At 34.4% G+C, this 25,171-nt stretch overlaps 3 protein-coding genes and 1 long non-coding RNA gene across 4 annotated transcripts; 2 read left to right on the top strand and 2 right to left on the bottom strand.

Annotated features, from left to right (window-relative positions):
- The first annotated feature begins 1,611 nt into the window (after positions 1-1,611).
- Positions 1,612-8,313, top strand: LOC120261072 (shaggy-related protein kinase eta). Its single transcript, XM_039268747.1, has 13 exons — positions 1,612-1,773; positions 2,718-2,804; positions 2,899-2,958; positions 3,039-3,311; positions 3,393-3,467; positions 3,584-3,640; positions 4,353-4,493; positions 4,613-4,663; positions 4,743-4,838; positions 6,031-6,114; positions 7,117-7,218; positions 7,954-8,049; positions 8,167-8,313. The coding sequence occupies exons 1-12, from the start codon at positions 1,759-1,761 to the stop codon at positions 8,047-8,049; spliced, it is 1,137 nt and encodes a 378-aa protein (XP_039124681.1). The 5' UTR covers positions 1,612-1,758; the 3' UTR covers positions 8,167-8,313.
- Positions 8,314-10,347: 2,034 nt separating this feature from the next.
- Positions 10,348-14,629, top strand: LOC120259824. Its single transcript, XM_039267271.1, has 2 exons — positions 10,348-10,719; positions 14,080-14,629. The coding sequence occupies exons 1-2, from the start codon at positions 10,403-10,405 to the stop codon at positions 14,300-14,302; spliced, it is 540 nt and encodes a 179-aa protein (XP_039123205.1). The 5' UTR covers positions 10,348-10,402; the 3' UTR covers positions 14,303-14,629.
- A 946-nt stretch (positions 14,630-15,575) lies between these two features.
- On the bottom strand, positions 15,576-19,462 carry LOC120261887 (60S ribosomal protein L11-like). The gene is made up of 5 exons (XM_039269894.1): positions 19,371-19,462; positions 19,179-19,286; positions 18,463-18,505; positions 18,187-18,382; positions 15,576-16,037 (listed from the first exon to the last, which is right to left on the bottom strand). Exons 1-5 carry the CDS (start codon positions 19,371-19,373, stop codon positions 15,839-15,841), a joined length of 549 nt encoding a protein of 182 aa, XP_039125828.1. The 5' UTR covers positions 19,374-19,462; the 3' UTR covers positions 15,576-15,838.
- A 741-nt stretch (positions 19,463-20,203) lies between these two features.
- LOC120262348 lies at positions 20,204-24,046 on the bottom strand. Its single transcript, XR_005536761.1, has 3 exons — positions 23,983-24,046; positions 23,749-23,807; positions 20,204-20,457 (listed from the first exon to the last, which is right to left on the bottom strand). It is a non-coding gene; the product is annotated as an uncharacterized LOC120262348 (long non-coding RNA).
- Positions 24,047-25,171: the final 1,125 nt, after the last annotated feature.

Below are 25,171 nucleotides of genomic sequence, written 5' to 3'. Positions count from 1 at the left end.
GAATAAATCTATATTAAAGGTCTTATTAGCTCTCATTGCCTTTTTTTTCTTGATATTTTTAAGGTTTTTGATTAAACTACATTCTTTATGTAAGGTATGTACTTGACAATACGGAAGATGACATGGCCTACTCATTTAGATTAGTGTGTAATATCAATGTCCACATTATACAAGAAAGGTTTTTTTCTTCCTTCTTAAATAGCCATATATATATATATATATATAGATCACAATCCATATTATCATAAATTCCATGCTTCTATAGAAAGCATATAAAGTATTATTATATTTTAAATTGTTTATTTGATTGCATGAAAAATGATGATCAAAATTTAGTAATACAAAAACCAAAGTGGATGTCCACAATTTACAAATTAAATTACAAGGATGAAAATGGAATATATAATACAATACATCAATTTAAAAAATAGGTTTACCAATTTTCTTAATTTATTATTATTATTATTATTATTTTTAAAAGGTTACATTTCCTTAGAAGGTGAACTTTGAGACTCTAGTATAGATTTGAGAAATTTATGTGAAAACGTGCAAATGCAGGGCTGATTCAGTAATTTAATTACTCACAAGGGTGTATATGCAAAAAAAAAAAAAGTTTAGACAAAATTAGAAAGAAAGGCCATCCCATCAATCTCATTTGACCAAAATACCCCCATCACCTTCCCACCTATCCACCCATTTCCCATGTCATCATCAACCACATCCCACTCTTTTCAAGGGCAATGTCGTCATACCATTCCAAAACTTTAATCATTCTCCGCCGTCCGATCTTTATCCGAATACGACTAATTAACATCAGTAGTTAATACGTCACCGTTTTGGCTTGGCATGATACGCGGAGTTTGGTCGTTTTCGAAAATTAAATTAAAAAAATTAAAAATAATATTCCCGAAATGCCCTCACTTCCGCCATGTGATCCGGTCCAAGGTCCTCCCTCTCTGATAAAATTCTCTCTCCTCATCTTGTCGGGATCGTTATCTCCAGGGGCAATGTCGGCATTCTCCACCTCCGCTGTCCAGCTCCAAACAACAAGCAGCCTTCCCATCACCAATCAAAATCTGCCACGCAATCCACCACCAGGGGTATTTCCGGAAACACACGGAATTAAATCGGTGGTGCAATTCACTGATCACCCCCCCTTACAAATGTTCAAATTTCTCTTTAACCCCTTTCAAATAAGCTTACTCTTTTCGTTTTTTAGCCGTTAATAATTCAAATTTTGCTATTTTTAAATTAATCTCATAAATGTTTTCAAGTAATTTTTAATGTTATGACAGGGAAAAATAATATATATATATTTTTTGTTGAGACCTTGGGATTTTTCTAAAAAAAATATGAACTAATTACAATAAGAATGGAGATTTTTGTCATCCACTAGGCATTAAAAAAATAGTTTCATATATATAATAATAGATATGAGAAGAAAAAAGAGTGATTCTATTTATATAAATTGATGAATTGATTCCAATTCAACATAAATAATAATTTATTTCTTTAAGGGTCTACATAAAAAAAAACCTTATTTTAAAAGATAGAGGGGGTAAAAGGAAATTTGGAGCGTAAAACGCATAAGTCATAAGACAAAGGGGTTGATTAGTCATTGTGAGGGTATTTCGGGAATGGAGGAGAGAGGGAGTGGAGCAGTTGGTGGCGTGGTTCCGCATCGCTTCGTTGCCGCTGGAGCTTCAGCACCCGCCGCCGGAGCTTGAGGGCTTCAAGCCGGAGCCACGGCGGACGGAAATGGCGGAAGATAAGGTAAGTTTCAGCGATCTCTTCTTCTTCTCTTCTCCCTTTGATGATCAGAGGGAAGCCCCTGCTGGCCATGATCGGGATCTCTCTCTCTTTTTTAGAAATCCAAGCTTCTTTTTGAGGATGTGTATATGTCTGTTGTAATGGTGATCTATTGGGGTTTGCGAAGTCTAAGTGTCTCTGGAGGAATTTTGTCAGATTTTCTGAAATTTTTTTGATATTTGGGGTTTTTTTTTCTTTTATTTATTTTTATTTTGAGAGATCTGACTAAACGTTTGTAGAGCCGTTTCCATTTGTTCGGAAATTTTAGCTAGCACTCTTTTTTTTTTTTGTGTGTTTATCTAATTATGGAGTTTTTTCCTTAACATTTTTTGGGATCTTCTTTGTTGATTTTGTTTTTTCCTTTATTTTAGTAGTGATTCCATTGATTTGGATCATTTGGTTTCCATTTTTGGGGAGTTGTTTAAAGTTTATCTTGTAATTGAGTGATGTAGTCCCTGATTTAGTTTTGAAGGTCTATTCATGGTGGTATTGTTAGATCTATGCTTCGATATGATTTGGAACTCTTAAATTTTTTTCAGAAATTTTGCATTTTAGGGTTTTGTTTGATCTTCAGTTGCTGGTGTGCTTGAGTTTCTCGCGGTTTTGTTTGAATCACATAATTGTATGATTTCTCTTGCAATCGACAGCTTCTTCTGATTGCTTGAGAGTTCGGATGTCAATTTTATCCCTTTTGACTCACTGTTGCTATTGTTCAGTGGGTTTTTTTTTTTCCAGTCTTGTTCTGTTCTTCCTTACATTTCTTGCAAGTTATTTTTCTCCCCAAGCATTCATCTCTTTCTAATTTGTCCTTGGATCATTGTATGTGATGTCTTGCATGATTGTGGTATTATTTCTGCTGCAATTTTGATTTTGATTTGGTTGGTTTCCTCTGGAACTTATGGTTGCAGGATATGTCTTCTGTTGATAGTAGCGGTCCTGTCACTGGCCATATTATTTCGACTACAATTGGTGGCAAGAATGGCGAACCTAAGAGGGTGAGCTGTTTTGATAATCACTTCCTGTTATGAGGCTGATTCATTATAAATGCTGATTAACCAAGTGTTGATTGCTTTTTTGCTGACCACACAGACAATCAGTTATATGGCTGAGCGCGTGGTCGGGACTGGAACATTTGGCATTGTCTTTCAGGTTTAGTTAACTGTATTGACAATTTTGGAATCATGTTGTTGCTTTGCGCTCAATACTAAGTTTAAGTTGCTTGTTTGTAGGCAAAATGCTTGGAGACTGGAGAAACTGTTGCCATAAAGAAGGTTCTTCAGGACAAACGATACAGGAACCGGGAGCTGCAATTGATGCGGTCTATGGATCATCCTAATGTGGTTTCTTTGAAGCATTATTTCTTTTCCACAACAAACAGAGATGAACTGTTTCTTAACCTGGTGATGGAGTTTGTGCCTGAGACCTTATATCGGGTTCTAAAGCATTTCTGCAATGTGAACCAGAATATGCCTCTAATCTATGTGAAGCTATATACATACCAGGTCTGATTTTCTTGGACCCATTCAAATCTTGTGTGGTGTGGATTGTTCTGAACATGGCATTGCCTCTATTTTACTGTGCAGATGTTCAGAGGCTTGGCTTATATACATACAGTTCCTGGAGTTTGTCATAGGGATGTGAAGCCACAAAATCTTCTGGTATTTTATAGCGCCTCTTTTGTGTTATTATATATTTAACACATGCTTTTAAGACTATCTTGAATTTCAATATTTCTGTTTACATCTTTTCCAATCTCTAAATTGGTGTTTGACAGGTGGATCCTCTGACCCATCAAGTCAAGCTTTGTGATTTTGGAAGTGCTAAAATTCTGGTATGTCTTTTTTCATGTCATTTTTCATACTGTGATTCAAGACCATTTATTGGCATGTGAGGAGTTGTATTCATTTCTCTATATGGCATATAATAAGCTCTTTTGTGGTTGTCTTTGATGTAGCCCTAAAACACACATCTTCGTGAATTTTTAAGAGAATGTTTATCTTAATGTTGAGGAAAATTCCATTTGCATTCGTTATACTTGGCTTCAAAAGTTATGACATTATTAGTTATTATTCCAAACCGAAAAAGCTTACATGGTAATGTGTGCCATTGCTATTTTTATACTTGCTTAGATAAAATTTTAATGGTATGGAGCACACAATTTTTACCAAAGTTCCTGAGGCCCCGACCTTAGTCATGTATCGAGGTCAAGTATTTTGTTACACAGTTTGGAGCGCATGATCAAATTTTTATGGAACAATCTGGAGAACATGATCAGATTTTTATTGCTGTAACAAAGTTAAATGAATTTGTACCTTACAAGCCTGTGTGTCTTTAGTTTTTGTACATTAGCATCCCAGCATGCCATGAAAAATTTCTGCTAAAGTTAAGCCCTTGCTCTTGAAACAAATATTGTTTGTGTCTTTATGAGCAATGAGCATTTTAACAATCAACGCACTTTTTTACTTCTTATGCTCATGCTTTAAATTTTATGTGGTATTTTATAGCCTATTCACTTGTCTAATGTAATAAAATTCTGATATCAGGTCAAGGGTGAAGCAAATATTTCTTACATATGTTCTCGCTTTTATCGAGCTCCAGAACTCATATTTGGTGCGTCAGAATATACAGAAACAATTGATATATGGTCAGCAGGTTGTGTACTTGCTGAATTGCTTCTCGGTCAGGTCAGCAATTATTTTTTGTTAAAATATTCTGAAGCTGCACATTTTGGAATTATTTCAATTGCTTGTATTAGTCTGGTCTCAAGTCATTTACTTATCCTTTTTTATTTTTTCCCCTTTAGCCTCTGTTTCCAGGTGAAAGTGCAGTAGATCAGCTTGTTGAGATAATCAGGGTAAACTAATTTTTCTTAGCTTTCAATAGTTTTTTGCTTTTAACAGTGTTCGGTTTGTAAGTGAGATTGCTGCTCACAGGTTCTTGGCACTCCAACAAGGGAGGAAATTCGTTGTATGAACCCGAACTATACAGAATTCAGATTTCCACAAATAAAAGCTCACCCTTGGCACAAGGCAAGCATTTCATTTGCCTCTTTACCTCATAACTTCTATTGTAGTATTTGATTGGTTTAAAGTCACTAGTAGTCCTTGAAGTGGCACTTGTACTTTAGGTAGGCTTGTCCGCATGTATGGGCCTGAAAACTCATGCCCATGTATGGAGGCATTCCAAATTATGGATGCCCTTGTAGAGAAGATATGTAAAAGGAAATGGTACCAAGTAGTGAGAAAATTCATGGAAGCATGCTTTTTTTCTATACAAAAATCTTTCATCTTTTCATTTGTTGAGAATTCTCCAAACACCTTAGCTGCCATATTTTATATTTTATATTTTATATTCTATATCTAGGAGACACAGATTAATGAATAACAAGTAACAAAGCATATATTGCAGCCACAAGAAGAAACAAGATATAAACAACCAAATGAAATTATGTCACTTGTACGCATCCTTATGGTTAGGTTTTTTTCTTTAAATAATATGTGGTTATGACGAGATAAAAATGACCAATTAAGCCACATTAAGTATAGGTGTATAATCTTAAATGCTTAATTTTTTCGGATAAAAAACTTTCAACTGCGTGTTAGAAGTGCATTAAACCACATGGATTGTGATGACCAGGAATGGATGTGTGTGCTTCTCTCTGAATCTGTTCATATATGTTTCCCACATGATTTTTGGTCATGATATCTTGTTTTAAACTTTCTCTATATATCTGGTGATGTCCATGTAAAGCGCCAGCATCTGTATTCATGGCAATCAATCGAATGGGTGCAAGTGTTAACATCTTACATTTGCATTTTGTTAATGTGTAATGTTGAACTTAAATTTTTTATGTAATGTTGTGAAGTAAGGTGAGCAGTATGCTTGCATATCTTCTTTTCTTCAAAATTATTAAGATTTTTATGCAACCAGCTTTCAGTGGATTTACATTTCATTGAGTTTTGGAAACTATGATATAGTCTCACATATATTGAAAGAGTTTTTAAAGACAATTTATGAGATCAACTTTTACCAGGCCAAATTATTTAAAGATTTTTATGCAATCAGCTTTCAGTGGATTTACATTTCATTGAGTTTTGGAAACTATAATCTAGTCTCGCATATTTTGGAAGATTTTTCAAAGACAATTTATGAGATCAACTTTTACCAGGCCAAATTATTTCAGTGTGGTTTGTCTGATTAATGGTGCTAATTTTGTTTCAGGTTTTCCACAAGCGTATGCCGCCAGAAGCAATAGATCTTACATCCAGGCTTCTTCAGTATTCGCCAAGCCTTCGCTGCAGTGCGGTAATCCTTAATTAGTCTTCAATGCTTCCCGCTGCTGCATTTTAGTTTTACTAGAAATGTTCTGTTAGTGGTCATATTCCTATTTTTCCTCAAATTATTAGCCATATTTGAAGCCTTTAGGACAAGCATTTTGTGATTCCAGTTTGCTTTCAGACCCTCTGCATATTTAGCCTCAAATAGGAACTTGGTTTCCTTTCCTCGTGCGTGGTGTTTGTGTGCATATTCCTTGATGTTAAAAGCTTCTTATGGCATGCTCTTATGATTTATAAAGATTCTCAATGCTTTGGCTTTTAAAAGGGATATATCTGATCGTATGGTGCTCTACCTTATATATTCTCACATCTGCTGAATCAGGCGTTATATGCATGCTTTCAAATTTTAGGTATTCGACCCTAAATTTCTTCCTCTATTGGTTTAATGGCAGCTGAGCAGAAAGCATCCTCTAGTGATGCCCAATATTTTGGGTTTTCCACAGCATGACTTAAAATTGGATGTTAGAAAAAGTCGATTGTAACAAAAATGTTTTTATAGCCTTGTGCTCTCTCATGAGCATAAAATAGTTCCAGCTTGGGGCCCATTTTCGTTTTAATTTTGATAGTCATGTTAAGGTGTGAATGATGTTCTCTTCTGCATTTTCTGGAATGTCTTTTACTGTATAGAATGGCAACCTTGTTATAGTGATATCAATTAAGGTTACAGTAGGGAGACTTTTGATGTGTAACAAAAAGGTTCAGGAAACTTCTCTTTGATTATCCAAGTTAGATCATTATGTTATTCATTTGCTCGGTTCTCTTTTACTCCATTTAGAATGCCAATCTTGTTATAATGATGGCATTTAAAATTACAGTTAGGAGGGTTTTGATGTGTAACAAAAAGGTTTGGGGGAGCTTATCTTTGACATGTTTGCCAATGAATGATGAGAAATTAGGTTATGGGTCATGGATAATTATTCAAATATGAGAATTGAATTTGTCTTTGTGCTTAATGTGGATGTCTTTGCAGCTTGAGGCTTGTGCCCATCCTTTCTTCGATGAGCTTCGAGAGCCCCATGCACGTTTGCCCAATGGACGCCCTTTGCCACCACTTTTTAATTTTAAAGAAGAAGTAAGTTGTTCTCCATCTTTTTGTGTGATTACTGTCTTAGGGTTTTGATGCCGCATTGTGTTTAGTTTGTTTTTGTATAACTGTTGAAACCTGCTATCCTTGAACACTTTACTTGTACAGTATTCTGTGAAGGATTTTTCCGTATACCTTCGCCAACGTATACATTTAATATGATTGTTTATACAAAGTTTGTGATTGTTCTATAGCCTTACATGCTCCTAGTATCTGTACCATTACCCCTTTCATCTTCACTGATGGTAACATAGTTGAGGGGGCAGATGTTGAGTTAATATATGGGTTTAAAATATCTCAGAAATGATTAGCAAGGGTTTTAGGAGCAGAAGCATTTCGATTAATTTTGCACTTATCTGTTTTTCCTATGTTTAATGTTGGATTTATGCAAATATTCAGGTCTTCTATAGCTATTTGTGTGATGATGACATTTAGAGGAAATTATTTGCATTTAAGCTATCATCGTATGCAAACAGTGATTCATTTGTGCTTTTTCTTCAAACAACCAAATCTGTCTTTTTTCGGAGTTGGTGTGATACAAATTGTTAGCCCATAATTTGGTCTATGTTTGACATGTCTGTCTACTTTAAAGGAAAAAACGTTGTCCATTATGCACTGTCTACTGTAGAACAATGTTTCCAGTGATATTAAATTTATGTACATAATAGATGTCCTTTTGTTTGAAAACTTTGTGCTTATATGGCCACCTTTTCTTCTTTACAGTTAGCAGGTGCTTCACCAGAGTTGATCAACAAACTTATTCCTGAGCATATAAGGCGACAGGCTGGTCTTGGTTTTGTACACCCTGCCGGAACCTAAGTAATTAGCACTATTGTTCTTGATTTATTGTAATCTAAGGCGAGGGCATTTCCTGTTCTTCGTGCCGTTAAAATCTAGCAAGTGATAAGCCTTCACTTGTTGAAGCTTAACTTGCAGGCAGCTGGTTTTTCAGCAGATTTCCTCATCTCTCGACCGACCAAATTTCAAACCGGTCCATGTTTACAGACGGGATCAATTTGGTAAGAAAGCTTCAAATGTTTGGTCACGGTGAGAAAATCGGCTTACGAATTTCAGCTGCAGTGATGTATTGTTGTTGGTTATATGTTTTGTTTCTTTTCTATTTTAAATTTAGCAGGTCTACTGTTTGTTGTAGAGCAGATTTAATGATGCTTTGAAGCTGTTCCTTTGTGTAAATGTTTCTTGACAGGAACTTTAGTTTGTGAAGTTTGATTTGAAAGATCATGTTGTGTTATAACTACCAGCCATAAATGTCTGAGAATCCAAACCCTAGGGACATGATTTGTTGCAATCTACTGGTTGAATCATAGCTTGCAATAATAAATAAAGCATTCATCAATTTATTCTCAGAGCATGAGTGAGTCTTCATAATTGTATCATTTATTTAAATTTTTCAGTAAAGACATTTCATAATTGGACATTTTTCTATTTTTTTTTTTTTTTGTTAAAAAATGTTAAGAAAACCAAGGCTTAATATTTTCTAGCTTTGGAAGAGGAAAAGAAGAAGATATTTTTATTTGATAATAAGAGAAAGCATCCAAAAACAGTGAAGCATGACCATTTACAGTGTTAGTGTGTAACCTCTTCTTTGTTCGCTTACTTATGGCTTCATGCAGGAACCAATAATGCACAACCAAACTGTGATCTTGTCTCCTTCATAATACAAGATTCCATGAACATAAACAAGAAAAAAGAATGTTATAAAGTAGAGCAAAACTTAGCAAATGGAACAGGATGACAACTACTTAATCTATTTTTTTCTCTCCATATATTATTATTATTTTATATAATCCAGCTCAAACTAACCAAAAGCATGAAATTTATATGTATATATGCTTGCAAGTATGCATTTGTTAGTATTTGAAGCATGGAAAAAGGTTCCCTTGATTTCTTTGCAGCTGCCACCTTTTAGAAAACAACAGGGAATGCCAGGAAGGAACATGCAAAATTTGCAAAATAAAATATTTTTTTAGTACTTTTGCAATTTTTTTTAAAAAAAATTCTAAAAAAAATAGCAGAAAAAAGAATTGCAGGTACATAAATTATGTTTGTTTATTCATTCTTTTTTACCATTTGACTTCTCCATTCATTTTTCCTGTTAAATCAATAATATTGAAGGGCAATCACTTACCCCACACAGAATAAAAAAGTCTTTGAGGTACAACTATATATATATATAAATATATGAACAGGAAAATAAAACTTGAAAAATATAGCATGAAGGAAATAAATAAATAATATATATGGACCCGATAAAATGAACAAATCGTTTGAGAGTGTATAGACGAGGAATTAATTTTTTAATTAATTTGTGCTCTCACCTTAAATAAATCCTATTTAATTTTTTTTTAATAAAAATAAAAATATTTTACACAAGAGATATGAAATCAATAAGCCAATAATTTGTTGGTTTTGTAATTGCATTTGAGAGAAAAAGCTGAGACCAATAACTTTATTTTAAAGTTTACTTTAAGAAAAAAAAAAAAAGGAATTTAAGAGTTATTTTCTCACGTCAGATGCTGGCCAAGAAGATGATGAGGTAGGGAACAAAAAAGACAATGTTTATATGAAGAGCATGAGAAAAGAATCTCTCTGACAAGCAAGGAGGCATTCAAAGACACACTTGGCAAAAAGGAATCATGAGAAGCTAAATAATATTATTATATATGTAAATTTAAAGGTTTGGTTGATTTTCAATAAGTTTTCCTCAATTTTTTGTAATTTATAATAATATATATATAACTAATGGAAAATAAAAATAAATAAGAAAAACTCTCTCTTCGCCCATAAAAAATTGCACACAGATTAACATACGTAAATCAGGGTTTCAAAATTAATTTTTATAATTAAAAAAATGTATATATATATATATCTACAATAAAATATCTTCCCAAAGATTTCTCTGAAAAATATAAAATTATAAAATAAAATCCTTTTTTTACTAAACCAATGATGTCTTGTCTTCATGAGGGTCATCATATTCAGTTTCCCATTCTGCCCTTTCAAGTGAAATTACGAATAGGTCCCATTAATTTCCAAGCACTTATTAGTAATTTAAACAGTAATTTCACATATATTTAATAAATTTTAGTAGTTTTGGGGACCTTCGGTTCGTAAGCAGCACGGCTTCCCTCCAGTTCGATGCGGTGAAGCGATGCCCACGCCGGCCGATACCGCCGCCGTCCCGGCGCTGCCCTCCGACGAGCCGAAGGAGGTGAAGAATGAGAAGGGGGAGGCGTGCGTGGTGATAGATGTGAAGTGCGGCGGAGGCATCGGCGATGGCGGGGACTCTGACCCCGAGGATGAGAAGGTTTGCCGGATCTGCCACCTGAGCCCGGATCGGAGCTCTGAAAGTTGCGGTGGAGCGCCGGAGGGGTCCGAGTTGATACAGCTTGGGTGTGGGTGCCGCGGCGAGCTCGGGATCGCTCATCGGCATTGCGCGGAGGCCTGGTTCCGGGTCAAGGGCAACAGGTACTTCTCATCGTTCTTTATCTTCACTGTTCTTATGCGCATTCTCTAATTTGATTCGGTTAGATCTTCAAAGGAGGCATCAATGTTCGATACTTGATTTATCTGATGTTTGTTTAGTTTTTTTTTCTTTTTTCTGAATGTTCTATATTCTTAGGATTCTTACTGTTTGGATTTATTGGAATTTTAGTTTAGACCTTTCAATTGTTGGTGAATGTTTTAGAGGAATAGAAGCATTGAAAAGTAGCCGGGAGAGGTCTTTGTTGAAGAAAGGTAATGATTTGAAGTTTGAGAAAGGTTTTTTGTGACTTCATGGCCAGAACTTTAGTGTTCTACCGATTTTTTTTTTTGGGTGAGAAAGTCTGTTGCTTTGGAGTGTTTATTGTTCTTGTGTGCTGCTATTGTGAATGGACAATCAATGTCTAACATTCCAGATTAGCTAATGCCATAGACCTTGTGAACTTGACTAGATTTCTGCAAGCAAAATGATGTTGGGCTTCAACAGGAGCTATAACTAGAAAAGATGGGCATACAAATGTTTTGACTGCGTTATTTTGTTCTTCAATCTCTTGACAAGTTAAGAAAATATAGGTTATTTTGTAGTCCATTTGATTTTGATTTAACCATGGTTTTTCAATGTTTTATAACTGAAGTAGCTAGTTTGATTGATGGCTTATTAGTAATTTAAGAAAATTATCGTTTAATTATGAAATCATTTTCTTCTTTCATTTAAGGAGTGCATTCTTTTCTCTGGAAGTGTTTGCTTGATTGGTTGTTAAGAGCGAATGCAATATAGTTTTGGGATTATACAGCTTTCTGATTTACGGGAAGGAGTAATAATAATAAGAAAAGAAAATTTCTGCTGGAGTTGACTTCAGGAGTTTGGTGTTTTGTAGAATATTCCTGCTACTCTGGTTTAAAACCTCCAGAAGATCCAAGAAAGTCATGTCTTTTGTTAAAAGAAATTATGAACCTTGTGAATCTTGGTAATTACTGGTTTGACCACATCTGAGTATTATACTTCCAAAAAAAAATAATAATAAAATAAATAAATAAAAAGTAAAAGAATGTTGACTTTTATTTTCCTTCATATTTCATACTTGACTTTCAACCTTAAGAAGCGTCTGTCTTGTTCTCCAAATGAAGATGGAACTTGGGTTCGTTGAATTTTGACTCATCAAATTATGTAATTGACATGAATGAATGGCACCAACTACCAAGGATGTAACACTAACATTGACTATATGTATAATGGAGAATGGTTTCCGATAATTGTTTAAGTTGCTAGATGGTCTGTAAAATTTGTCTTGTATCGGAAGACTTAAAATCTATGATAGGATTTTCCTGTCATATAGTTGCATCCTCAGTCTTTGTCCTTTGACAAGTACTAGTTTTGTAGTTATTCTGGAAACCAATGTCCATGATCCGTATCTTTGGTCTTAGGATCAGTTCAGAAGTATTTCAATATATCCTTCAAAGGATTATTATCCCCTTCTGGCTTTTTCCTTCTGAGTTTCAATAGTTTTGGCAGCTTGGTTTTATTCTGAAGCGATGAAAAAATTTGCAGGTGTATATGTATATGTGTATGTGTGCGTGTATGTATTTGAAATTCTGAGGTTCTACAAGGTCTCTTGCAATCTGTCTGTGTCTGTACTTCACAAGTTCTAGAGATCATCTTTTGTTATGGATTTGAGTATTGGGCCCTAATTTATTCTCAATGTTACTTAATTAGCGGAACCTGCTCCTATTCCTATATATGTGTGTGAAAGATGGGCAATTAATGCTTGAAGTACTTTGTTTTTCATCTTTGCGTTGCAAGTTGTGTTTGATTTCCAAGTAAAGTTTGTTGCATTTGCTTTATCACTTTTTTCTTGAGTGGAACTAGTTTCTCACATGGTTGCATGTGCGGAAAAAAAAAACAATTCCATACATGCCTACCCGGCTGCCACTTCTTGTCTTGCCCCTCCAATTTTCTCCTTTTGTTATTAATTGTTAAGGGTAGAAGCGTATTATTAGCTGTTTTCTTCAAACATTGAAAGATGTTTCCAAGCAAACTCAAGCTACTTTAAGTTTTCATCTTTTGGAGTTTTTGTTGTGGAACATATCTGATTAGATTGTCAATCTCTGCAAAAAGTAATAAATAATGAAAACTGATCTGTAGCTCTCAGGATTATTTGGTTGTTAATGCATTTACCTTGGGAGGTTATTGGAATGTTGAAATTAGTAGTCATTGATAGTTATTGTATGATTGCTTAGGTTAAACTTAAACCTTGAAAAAGGATATTTGGCAAAAGGTTTAAAAGAAAATGCCTGTAAGGGTGAGAAGGTGAAGAAGAAATATGTGAAAAACTGAGATAGGATGGGTCACTATAAGATGCAAACATTCAGCTTAACCTTTTGAATTTATTTCCATTTTTCCATTTGTGCAGAATATTTTTATCCAAGCAATCAAGTGTGATTTGTGTGCCCATCGTGATGGGGCTGAAACACTTTTTATTACGCCTTACACATTTTATGTTACATCACTACTGGAATTACTGTTCTGCTGCTGCTACAATAATATTGAATGTTGTGTGTTTGTGAAATAATTTTCCTCAGATATCATCTTAAAGGAGCATGATCAATCTCTTCACCATTTTTCATATCTTAGTATTTCAGTATCGAGCTTACGATTTCATGGTGAATTTTCCCTTCTGACGAAAGCCCTTTTTTGAAACTCCTTACCTTACCAGTAGCATCTTAGATTGTCTCCACAAGTTAGTTTGGAGTATTTTTAAGAATATTGGACTTTTTTTTTTTCTGTTTCCACTTGTATATGTTATCGATTTTTATTTATTTGTTAATTTATCTTTTTTAAAGGTTGCATACTGTCACTTTTAGTTTGATATAACTGTCATTAACAAGGATCGGTTTACCAAATTGACTGGCTTAATTAAAAGCCTATACATGCTGCTCTTTGTCAAGCAACAAATGCAGTGTGCATAGGAAACATGGTATTATCACATGTGCTTGCTCATTGCTGGGAGTAAACATTTTTCTAGTTAAGTTGGAACTATTGATATGCAGATGCAACTTTGCTGGACAATGTTGTCAATCATTTTCATAGTAGATCACATTTTTTGCCACATATTTCTCCAGCAATAGTCTCCTTTCACTTCTATGCATGTATGCCTAGGATGCATTTATTTGTTTCCTTCTAGATTTTCTAAGTTTCAAATTGTCTCCTGTCTCACTATGTGCACAACACGTCCTCTTCTGATAAACAGCTTATAGTAAATGTGATTATCAGACATTAGCCAACAATTCATTCTTAAATTTCAACAGTGATTTGTAAATCTGTCCTGGCATTTTGCTGTAATGTAGGTGTTGTGAGATCTGCGGGTCAAATGCAAAGAACGTCAATGGCGAAGAGGACATAACTTTCATGGAAGAGTGGCATGAGAGGAGAATAGTAGGCAACAATAGACGAAGAAACTCATCTGAGAGGAGCAGTTGTTGGAGAAGCCAACCGTTCTGTAATTTCTTGATGGCTTGTCTGGTCATAGCTTTCATTCTTCCATGGTTTTTTCGAGTTAATGTATTCTAAGACAACAACTGTGTTCAAAGTACAGTGCATCATACACCAGTTATGAAGAATCATAGTTCAAAGTTTCGTCCTTTAAGGTCTGTGCCCTAAGATCAATTGAAGCAGCAACGGGTGGATCTCATCCTCGCATCAGTTTTGCACGCGGCTTCTACACATCTTGATTGCACAAGGCTTCTTTTGAGTGTTTTTCATATAAAACTCGGTATAAGGATTTTATTATAGCCATGGGTGGGAAGTGTATTGTTTGTTGTTTCTTTTCCATTGTCATATTGTAATATAGAGAAAAACACGGTTGTACATAAAGAATTCTGGTTGTTATTGTTCTTATATCTGCTGTTAAAATAGAAATTTCAGAATGGAATTAAGAATTGGAATGGCCTAACTGGAGCTCTTTTTGTTATGACAGAGGTTTTTACTTTTTACAGGAAGAGGGAAAAACATTGACAGGTTTTGTGCTTGATAAATTTTGAGATATAAATAATTGGTTAAAGGGATTTGTTTTAGGGTATTATATGGGCTTTTACTTTTATTTGAAATGACAGCAATATCCTCAACAATTTTTGTGTTGTTCTTGTTCATTTTAAAATAATGAAATTACATATCTGTTCATAAATGAGGAATATTAAATTAGCTCATTACTTAAAATCACTATCAAGAAAAATAAAATTGTTTACCTATTTATTATAGTAATTTAAAAGTTATCGTCTAAAAAAAATTTAAACATTAAATTCACCAATTTTGGGAAAAAAAATAATTTAAATAATTTATTACTTATTTGTCCACGAATTGAAATTCTTTCATTTTTTTTCTGCTTTCCCATGACAAGTTTACTCGTTGCCAGAAAAGAAAAGAGAACTTGTCGCCGGAGAAGAAAGGGAAACTCATTGCCTGGGTAAACCTATATTTTTTTAAAAAAATAGAATTATAATTGTTCCGGTTTAAATATATTATCTTTCCTCACTAATGCAAAACAATACAACATAATACTCAGAATATATTCAATTCATATTTACAGCTCTCCTTCAATAAACTTCGGCAATAGGTTATCAAAACCCCATAAAATAAACTCCCAATAAAAATACTAATTAGGATAAACTAGATTCTATAATATAACTTCTTAGAAATGCTCGAATTTTCTTCCACTACACTGTTGTACTAGCCATCAGTTGATGAGCCGTAGATGAGTGCACTAAACAGAATTTAAATCCCTATGTGAGTGCACAAGTATATTAAGTTGATGAAGAATGGTGACACAAAAAACCCAAGTCAAGAATTGAATTAATAATGTCCACATGCAAAGCAAAGTCATAAGATCAATGCCCTCAGCCATTGCCTAAATTCCAAAACACAGAGCACATCCATGAAAGTACTCAGTTTAACCATTTAAAAGTTTAAATGGTTGCAAGACAAAGGATTCCAGTCCAGGTAACTTGAAAACAACTGATCGGATGAAAAATAATTTGAATTACTGAAAAATTCGAGTACTTAAAGACTGGAAGTCTGATGAACAATCGATTGGAAGAAGGCTGATAAAGCCTAAGAGGCAACAGCCTGGGATTTGTTGAGGATGACACCCTCGTATTTGACCTGGAACCATTTCATGGCATCTTCCTTGGTGACCCTGTGCTGAATTCCAACACGAGACTTGCACCTGCGTCTTCTGCCTACGCGATATCCAGGTCGCTCCAGAACAACATAGAAGTCCATCCCATAAATGCCGGTGGATGGATCGTACCTGTGGAGAAATTACAAACAAAAGAACATGCATGCTTAGTTACTTATTTCCGTTAAGTACCAATCAAGAATAGTGATTTTTAGCAATAGCATAAGTTATCTGAGAATACATAAAGTCCGAGTGGCAAAATAACCACAAAAAAAGCTGCCCTGTGAGGTGAAATGTTGGGGCCTTAGAAATGTGGATTGCATGTTGGCACTGGCATATGGTTGCCATTTTCTGTACTCCAATCAGAAAGTCAACAATGCCGAGCATAAATTGTGTGAAATGTAGAGAACATGGAAAGCGAAGCCATGCGGCCTCTGAACAGATATAAAAGATAAATAATGTTAAAGTACAATAAGACTTAAAGAATGATAGCAATAAAAGATTAATCACTTGGCTATTATTTGTTTCCAAAGGACAAAAATTATGAACTTATAAAATAAAATAGCTGGCACATCTAATGGCCAATTTTCACGTTCGTTCAGTAGCCAAGCCTGCATGTACTTTTGGCAATTTACTGGGAAAACAAACCAGGTTTTGAGAACAGTCAATAGACACCATCCAAGACCCCTCTTTTTGCATTGTCAAGTTTATTATGCAACTATTCTAAACTGCTCAGTATCTATGGAAATTAATTCTTTTGTGGGTGTTTTGGGCTTAAAATAAATTGAGTTTGGGATTTTGAAGCTTGTGTGGAGGTTATCTTTTACTTTAAAAAAGCTTAACACTTAATTAGTACAAATTAAAAAGAAATATTTCGTGATTGCAACTACAATTTACAAAATCAATGATTGATGTTAATTAAGGGTTAATATTTTTATAATTAATTAATAATTTTATTTATTAATTTAAATTTTGTAAAGCAAGTTAGGAACGTTCTAAGTTATTTATTTTGGTTTGGGGAATAAGCTGGGTAAAACTAACATATCACAACCAAACACTGTCTTTAAGAAAATATCAGCCAATAAACCACCCATTAGAATGGGTTTCATCCTTTTGTTCTTAACCTTCACAGTGTTCAGCATCCTTTTCACCACTACATAGAGCAAACATATTCAAATAAGTTTCAGCAAATTCTCTTATGCATCAAATTAGCTCTTCTTGGGTCATCGCTGACAATGAGCATCACCATTACCCCTTTCACAGTAAAATTATTGGATTTTCTTAAACTAAGGACAAAAAAAGCCAGTATTAATAGCATCACATATTCTTTACTACTCAAAGATAACTATGATTTAACTGAGTGAGATTCGAATAGCAGTGGCTTTTCTTCACTTGAAGTATTGATGTTGCACTTATGAACAATCCTACATATAAATTATTGCAGCCACTGAAAGTAGCATATTGATCTGCACCATAAAACACCCATCTACAAAGCTAGTTAAGCTTCTAAGAGAAATCTGTTACTAAATCTGCTAATGTCAGATATTTGTAAGTTTCTAATAAAACAAAATTTAACTAGTCAGTAATATCATTAGGTTAGGCCCGTATGGAGATGGGTAACAAATAAAGGATTTCTAATAATTATGGCTATTCTGAACAATATTAACTGCAGGACATTCTAACTACAAGCCACACCTCACTAACAACAGGTAATCACAGTAAATGGCAAATAGGCCAAAATCATTTTAAACAACCTTTAGAAGCTTTAGCTTCGGCATGCCTAATATCTCAATCCCATCTCTAAAAACAGTCACATATACTGCACTAATGGTTTCTTATAAAAGAAGAAGGTGAAATTAATTATCTCCATTTCCGTAAAACATTGGCATTGCTGTTCTAATAAACCTATTGATACTTAGTGAAAGATGTGGAAAATAAATCTCCAAAAAATGTCTACATTACACATCTAGGCCATCCTCCAATTTCAGGCAGAGTCGAGCCATATCCTGCAGCTGAGAACATTAAACAGAAAAAAAAAACCCCACCCACTACTTGTAATCCTGCCCGATTTTATGAACATGCAATTGTCATTGTACTATTTCCCAAGCCCACATCAAATAGAATCAACAGATGGCATTGGACCATGCCCAATATTATGATTTATGAGCATGCAATTATCATTGAACTATTTACCAAACACACATCAAATAGAATTACCAGATGGCATTGGTATCACATGCAACTATAAAACATCAAAAAAACAAAGAGAAGCTGAACATACTTGATTCCAAGATCAATATGCTCCTGGATGCCAAAACCAAAACATCCAGTATCACTAAAATTCCTCCTCAACAGTTCATATTCCTTCACTTTCAATCCACTCTCCAAAAGCTGCATGGCCTTCTCCCCTCGAACAGTCACATAGCAAGCAATCTTCTCATTACGTCTAATCCCAAAGGATCTAACAGTGTATCTTGCTGTTGGGAATTAAAACAATCAAATGGTTCAATCAATTCAGTTTCTTATTATAATTATAAAATCAAATTAAAAAAATTACCCTTTGAAAACACTGGCGTCTGCCCACTCAACTGCTCCAAGACCTACAAGTAACATAATTTGTAGGATTATTAGAATCTATAAACCCAAATTAATTCTAGACAAGTAAATAACCGTCGAAACAAAAGTTATCAAGATAAGCAAAAACTGACAGATGATAATTAAAATTTCACTGAAATGTGGAAGTATTCAAGTATCAGTTTCAAGACAAGGAAGGGATGCCAATGTTTTGACAAAGTTCTCAACTAAATAAAATTAATACCATCTTCCCTGCATTACTTTCGATAACTTCAACCCAGTCAATTTGAACTATTTGGGCGAATTAGGATGTCATTCAAACTAGGTTCTACACATCAATGGTATCTAAACAAACACAACAAGTCAGGGCCGTCGAGCCACTTCTCCGCTTCCCCATTTCGATTTCCTCAAAATAAACTCATTAACAATAGAAATGAGCACGCAAGCCATTCTTTACCGGAAGCAATAAGCAAACACTATTCAAGCACTACTGAAAATTCCAAAAATTTTGTTTAAAAAAACCTAAAAATCCATCAAAATTTCTAATTTGCTGCCAAAAAGAAAACCGAAATAAGAACATAAAAGAACACAAATTTATAAAAATAAAAGACATCACTAAACCGGATTACATTCCAACAAGCAACGCAAACAAATTAGAACAAAAAAAAAAATAATTCCACGAAAAAAAAACAGAGGTACCTTGGCAGCACGGGTAAGGCGATCGCCGCTCTCTCCAACCGAGATGTTGAGGACTAGCTTCTGGACCTTGATCTCCCGCATGGGATTGGATTGCTTCTTCTCCGATGCCTGTCAAACATCGGAAACCAAAGACAATGGTTACTATAGAATCAATAGAAAGGAAAGAGGAATCACGAAGGAAGATAAGCAAACCATTGGGGGAGATCCAGCGATCGACGGCGGCGAAGGAGGAGCAACCGAGAGAGAGAGAGAGAGAGAGAGAGAGAGAGAGAGAGAGAGAGCGCTAAGAGATAAAAGAATGAACGCTTGACCCTTTTCTAGGGTTTTGTGAGTTGCTTCTTTGTGACGAAATGACAAAATTACCCTCAAGTATTCCAATCTATCCTTATTCCGTTTTTTACAACTTTTCATTCGAGTAGTGAGTGTATTTATTTCCTCTTTTTATTTATTTTTTGCTTTTAGTTTAGTAAATTTTATTTTTACGCACATGTGAGAGATGATTTCATGGATCTAGTTCCGTGGTAGTTGCGTCAGAACCGCTTATTTTCATTATTAGATTGTCTCAATTTTATAATTTTTAGAATAAATGGTACCAATATTTCAAGGTAATTACCAATATATCTCTATATTATATAATAAATAAAAAGTAAAATTTATAAACCATAAGAATGAGCCGCATCTTAGTTACATGATAGTTACTAGGGAACCGATTTCTTTGGATTATTTTTCATCATGAATAGTATGTCTTTTTTGAATTTTTTTTTTAAAATATGTTTATAGGTGTTTATTTTAATTTTTTTACAAATATATCAAAATTATTTTTGTTTCACAATCAATACTATGAAAAATTAACATATTATGTTTTTAAGTAGTTTTTATAATTAACGTATTATGTTTCTTCATTTTTATAAAAATATGCCAAATCCACTGCCCTATATTTTTTGTAAAATAAACAGTATGTATCCCAACATATGGTTTAAATGTTGTAAGATCATTAGGATATCTCTAGCATGAGGTTGCACAGTGTGTTCCAATTATTCACAATTCAAAAGGAGTGTTTATTGATAATGGAAAATAAACTTTTTTTTTTTCAAATTGCCAATGGGTTACCACCGGCCTAATGGCCTAGTGGTACCGGATCCCCAAGAGTTTCATGGAGGTCGCGTGTTCGAGCCTTGCTCCACCCAATGCTTTGTGCTTGGGTGAAGGGTGCTGTGGAGCGATTCTCTGGCGCCTGTCCTTGACTTCCCCCAGTGGGGGGACCGTGACGTTTATCGTCCTGTGTCAAAAATTGCCAATGGGTTGGATAAATTTTATTGTATGTGTTTTCACTGTTTTGTCATGAATAAATTATGAGATAATTGAGGATGATTAATTAGAGTTGTCATTTAAATGTCACTCAAATTTATTATGCCCATGATCAACTCTAATTAATCATTATAAATTTATAATACACTGCTTGATTTAAGAATAACATTATTTTTTGCATGCCCTTAATTAACGAAAGGCTAGCGTTTTCTGTTGGCTCTCCTTGTCCAAATATTTTTGAAAGAATTTCGAAGCCGCAATTTATATATATATATAGATATATATTTGACAATAGGCAATAAGTGTTATAACCAGGTTTTACTGTAGATTCAACTAGCTTATTTCTATAGATTTTTCAGTCTAATACTGTAGCAATATAGTCCTGTAGCAGCTTGATCCTGTAGCAGACCGGTCCTGTGGTGATCTGCTATTGTAGCAACCCGTTAATGTAGCAGCACGATTTTCTCTTAAAACCTTTCTTTTTCTTTTCTTCTTCTTCTTCTTCCCTAGTTTGACCGAACCCTTTCTTCTTCCTAATTTTTTTTTCTTTCCCGGCAAGATTTTCCCGCGAACCAAGTGTCCTCTCCCTTCTTTCCTCACCCTTGAACTTGGTAAGCTTGGATTTATTATTTTATACCGTATTTTTCTTGTATTTTCCTTGTTTTTAGATTTTTTTTAAAAAACCTTGATTTCTCCACGGATTTGCTTGTTTATAGGCTTAAATTGAAGCCATTGACTTGTTGTTCATGTGTGAGAATGCTTGTGATGAAATTTCTTGATTTGGTGTTGTAAATTTGGAGAAAATCATAGTTTAAGGGCGGTTTTACTGTAGTAATTCCGAGGTTACTGTAGAAAGGGCAATCTTTGGTTGTTTCTTTGATTTCTTTGGATTAGAATGAAGCTAAAACCCCTAGAAATTCATTGGTAACCTTTAAACCTAGTTTTGAGCTAATCCTAGGATCGAATTAGGGTTGTTTGTTAGAAAACTTAGGGTTTTTCTTGTTTGTTTTGTTTTTGCTAATTTTTGTTGTGTTTTGTTATGCTTTGGCAAGGAGAAGAAGTCTTGGCTCGAGGCAAAGACTTAGCCGAGGAGTAGTTTGCGAGGAAGACAAATTGCCGATCCGGTGAGTGGAATTATTTAGCATAGCTTTATTAGAAGAATGCCAATATATATATATATATATATATATATATATGCATATCATGTTTCAAGTAAGTTTTATTGATTTATACTTGTTTGGTATTTTGGTGAATGATGGTTCTTATTGAGAAAATCTTGGATGTCTCATTTGGCTTTTGATTTGATATCGTGGTTGATATATGTATCTATGAGTTTGTGATCAAATCCTTATTTTGTATGAAACTTGAGATTTGTTGTGAAAATCTTTGATTTGGTGAAATCCTAAGCTTGAAACAAATTTTGAATTGTTGAATGGAAATGATTTCCATGTTGCTTCTTGTGTTGGGACTTGCAAATTATTTTGTATTAAAAGTTTGGGCTTTGCTTATGTGTTTATCTTGTCCTCGTGCAAATGGCCGAGGTATTATTGATTTATGATTATGGATGGATATTGTACTCCGAGTGGAGTTATGTTTATTGTGGTGATTTGTTATGGTGATATCCTACTGCAGTAGGCGGTCTCCACGGCCAGCCTGTTGAGGTGGTGTGTTGACCGGCTGATTACTACGAGGGCCAGTTCACCGGTCAGGTGGGAGTGTAGAGCCTTGACTGGATATTCATCGGGTAGCCTGAGTCACCAACCGGTGAACTGATGGGTCAACGTCAAGGGCATGAGTACCTTGGCGGCTCTGAACCTAGCCATGGCCACGGCGAAAGTTTAGAGAGTTTTCTAGACCAAGTTATGTTGGGTGAGTGTTGGGTATTATGTTTATTTCAAAACTATGTTTTATGATTTTTGTGTTGTAAACCCTAGTTGGGGTAAAAAAGGGTTTTCTTGGTATTATTATGTTATTTTACCTCTTTTAAAGACTTCTATTATGCGTGTTAATGTTTCTAAAGTAGTATTATTTTTGGTAAAGCATTTATTTTGATGATTTATTATTATTATTGTTGCTTTTTGCTAAAGTTGTGCTAACCTCCTCTCATTGAGTAACTTTAGTTACTCATCCCTCTTTCTTCCTCCCAGTCTGTTGTAGGTAGTAGGTGTGACAGTGTGGCAGCGTATTGGGCATTTGCTTCTGTTCTATCTTCTATTGTATTTCCTTCAATTCATATATGTTATTGTTGTTATGGAACATGTTATAAGACTTATGGATCCACTAGTGTATAGAAAACCTTGTTGCATGGTTTAGTATTTAGATACTCTTAAACTTATGTGTATTTCCATCTCCTACTGTTGTTAAGGTTGTTTCCTTGTGTATTTTGTGAATCTCTATATTTTCTGTATCCTACTGTTGTTGTTGTTGTTGTTGATACTATAGTTGTGTAACATTGTTCCTTTCTGCTCTATATCTGCGTTATATATATTATTGAATTCCAGGTGTATTGATCAGCCTTGCGGCATCCTAAGGGTTGAGTGGCGGGGTATCCCTCCTCGGGATTGCTGCGGCGATTGTCGCGTCCCGTGGGCCTGCGGGTCGGGGCGTGACAATAAGTGTCCATATTTAAGGGTTTGTGAAGGAATATACAGATATAGAGGTCTACTAGTTACAGACTTACAGTAACTTATCGATCCTTTAAATATTTATTAACTTGACCATAGGGCAATGAAAGTCCAATAATTGCACTTTTTGAAGATTTACAGAAACTATACCAAACTGATGAGTCCCTCATACCATGCAATTTTAGAAGGGATACGACTCCTACATGGACAAACTCAGAACTCATTAAAAAAGTATTACGAAGAGCAGCTGGGTCTTGAGAAAAGTGGGTGTATAGTCCACACGCAAGGTTTTAATCTTGTGTATGCCCACGGACCACCCGCTCTTATGTAACAATCCACTCTAGCGATTTATATTTGCTTAGAAAAACAAAATTCGATTTAGATTTAATTATACAAATAAGTGTTCCCGAGAGCCAAAAGTGTTTCTGAGAATGTGTTTTTTAGTGTTGTAAAACAGACTAAAGCTTATAATTTTTTTTTTATAGAAAGTACTCATTATTAAAGATTTTTATTTTTTTATAGAAATGTTTCTTACTGTAAAAATAAATTAAAATAATTTATTTTGATAAAAATAAGCACTTCTAAAAATAAGTAAAGCATCCAAACCGTTTATAATTTATAAGGAAATTAACACACACCTGGCCCCCGATAAAAAAGTGATGAAACTGCAATTGAGAAAACGTCTATCAGCTGCTGCCTGCAAAAAAGAGGAGAGAAAGGATGAAGGGTTGATGAAAGTGGTTGAGGTGAATTGCTGGGCAAATCCCCTTTGGCAGCAAGAATGAGATCGATAACTCATCCATGCATGCATTAAAGCTGCTCTTGCAGCCCTAGAGGACTTGCCCAGTAATGCACCACCCCTAGTTCTTTACCATATATATGTAGATGCATGCATGTATCTTCATCATCATCATCATCATCATCATCATCATCATCTTCTTCTTCTTCTTCTTCTTCTTCTTCTTCTTCTTCTTCTTCTTCATGACTTTGAAAACGGTGACCTTCTGCAACTAAGATGATTGGAGGGGTGCAATGTATTTAAAGCTTGAGAGCTCAATGGATATGCATTGGCATATCCTCACAAGGGCATCAATCAATGCTTTGGCCAAGGCACCTTTTCTTTTCATAATTAGATATATATACATATGTTCGTACTACCGTACTTCTACTACAGCCGGTTGTTGCTTAAAAACCTCATAAATTAACCAGCACTTTTTTATTTATATATAATCATTTTATATATATAATTGTCTCATGTACTCTTGATCGAGTTCCTTTGTACAAAGAGTATATATATATATATATATATAATACATTGTAAAGGGGAACCAGATACAATTTTCAAGGGTCTCTTTCTTATCTTTAAATGCTTAATTAGGTCTCTTTTTGGATATGCAATTCTTTAAAGTAAAATTTGAGCTTTCACAATAATATATAGTTTTTTCATTCACTGATGAGTTTTAGCAAGTTAATTTGGATGCAGTATTCTTCATCTCATGACCAACACAAGCTAGCAAGTTTTATATATTATGTTTGCTAGCTAGTCAATTGAGAAAATTCTACAACTGCTTTACTATTTTACAATATTAAGTCCTAGCTATATATAGTGATTAATTCTAAACATTTTATTAAATTATGTTTAGATTAAAACATTCTATATATGGATGAATTGATTCATGATTTATCTAGGAATTATGCACGCTTTGATTGAGATGTGGAATGTGGTGCAAAGGAGCACATCAATGGAGAAAAAATCCACAGAACTATATCTAAAAATAACTCATGCATCATAAAGTTGTGTATGCGCAATCTTATCAAGAAATGAGTCCTTTTCTATCTAGAAGGCATATATAAAGATCATATAGTTGTCGAATAACTCTAACGATGCGTCAATTTTATGCGGCATTCGAATAAGAACTCTTTCTTTAAGAATTGTTGATCAAAAACAATGGAAAATTACAGAACAAAAGAAATTGTTGAAAACAATATTGAGTTTATTAATTTCATATCTGTTGCCTTATCTCAATTAGACTTATAATGAGAGTAAATTAGATGCATTTT

The sequence above is a fragment of the Dioscorea cayenensis genome, chromosome 5, assembly GCF_009730915.1.
Source record: "Dioscorea cayenensis subsp. rotundata cultivar TDr96_F1 chromosome 5, TDr96_F1_v2_PseudoChromosome.rev07_lg8_w22 25.fasta, whole genome shotgun sequence".
Classification (NCBI taxonomy): domain Eukaryota; kingdom Viridiplantae; phylum Streptophyta; class Magnoliopsida; order Dioscoreales; family Dioscoreaceae; genus Dioscorea; species Dioscorea cayenensis.
Note: the sequence above shows the minus strand (reverse complement) of the source record. Positions and strands in the feature narration are given on the sequence as shown.

Excerpts from the sequence above, each read along its gene's own strand:
- LOC120261072 (XM_039268747.1), top strand. Across the intron at positions 2,805-2,898 it reads AGAATGGCGAACCTAAGAGG|ACAATCAGTTATATGGCTGA; the intron begins GTGAGCTGTTTT and ends CTGACCACACAG. Across the intron at positions 4,839-6,030 it reads AAGCTCACCCTTGGCACAAG|GTTTTCCACAAGCGTATGCC; the intron begins GCAAGCATTTCA and ends ATTTTGTTTCAG.
- LOC120259824 (XM_039267271.1), top strand. The coding sequence starts at position 10,403 with ATGCCCACGCCGGCCGATACCGCCGCCGTCCCGGCGCTGCCCTCCGAC. Across the intron at positions 10,720-14,079 it reads TTCCGGGTCAAGGGCAACAG|GTGTTGTGAGATCTGCGGGT; the intron begins GTACTTCTCATC and ends GCTGTAATGTAG.
- LOC120261887 (XM_039269894.1), bottom strand. Across the intron at positions 18,506-19,178 it reads GCCTTACCCGTGCTGCCAAG|GTCTTGGAGCAGTTGAGTGG; the intron begins GTACCTCTGTTT and ends TGTTACTTGTAG. Across the intron at positions 16,038-18,186 it reads CATATTGATCTTGGAATCAA|GTACGATCCATCCACCGGCA; the intron begins GTATGTTCAGCT and ends ATTTCTCCACAG.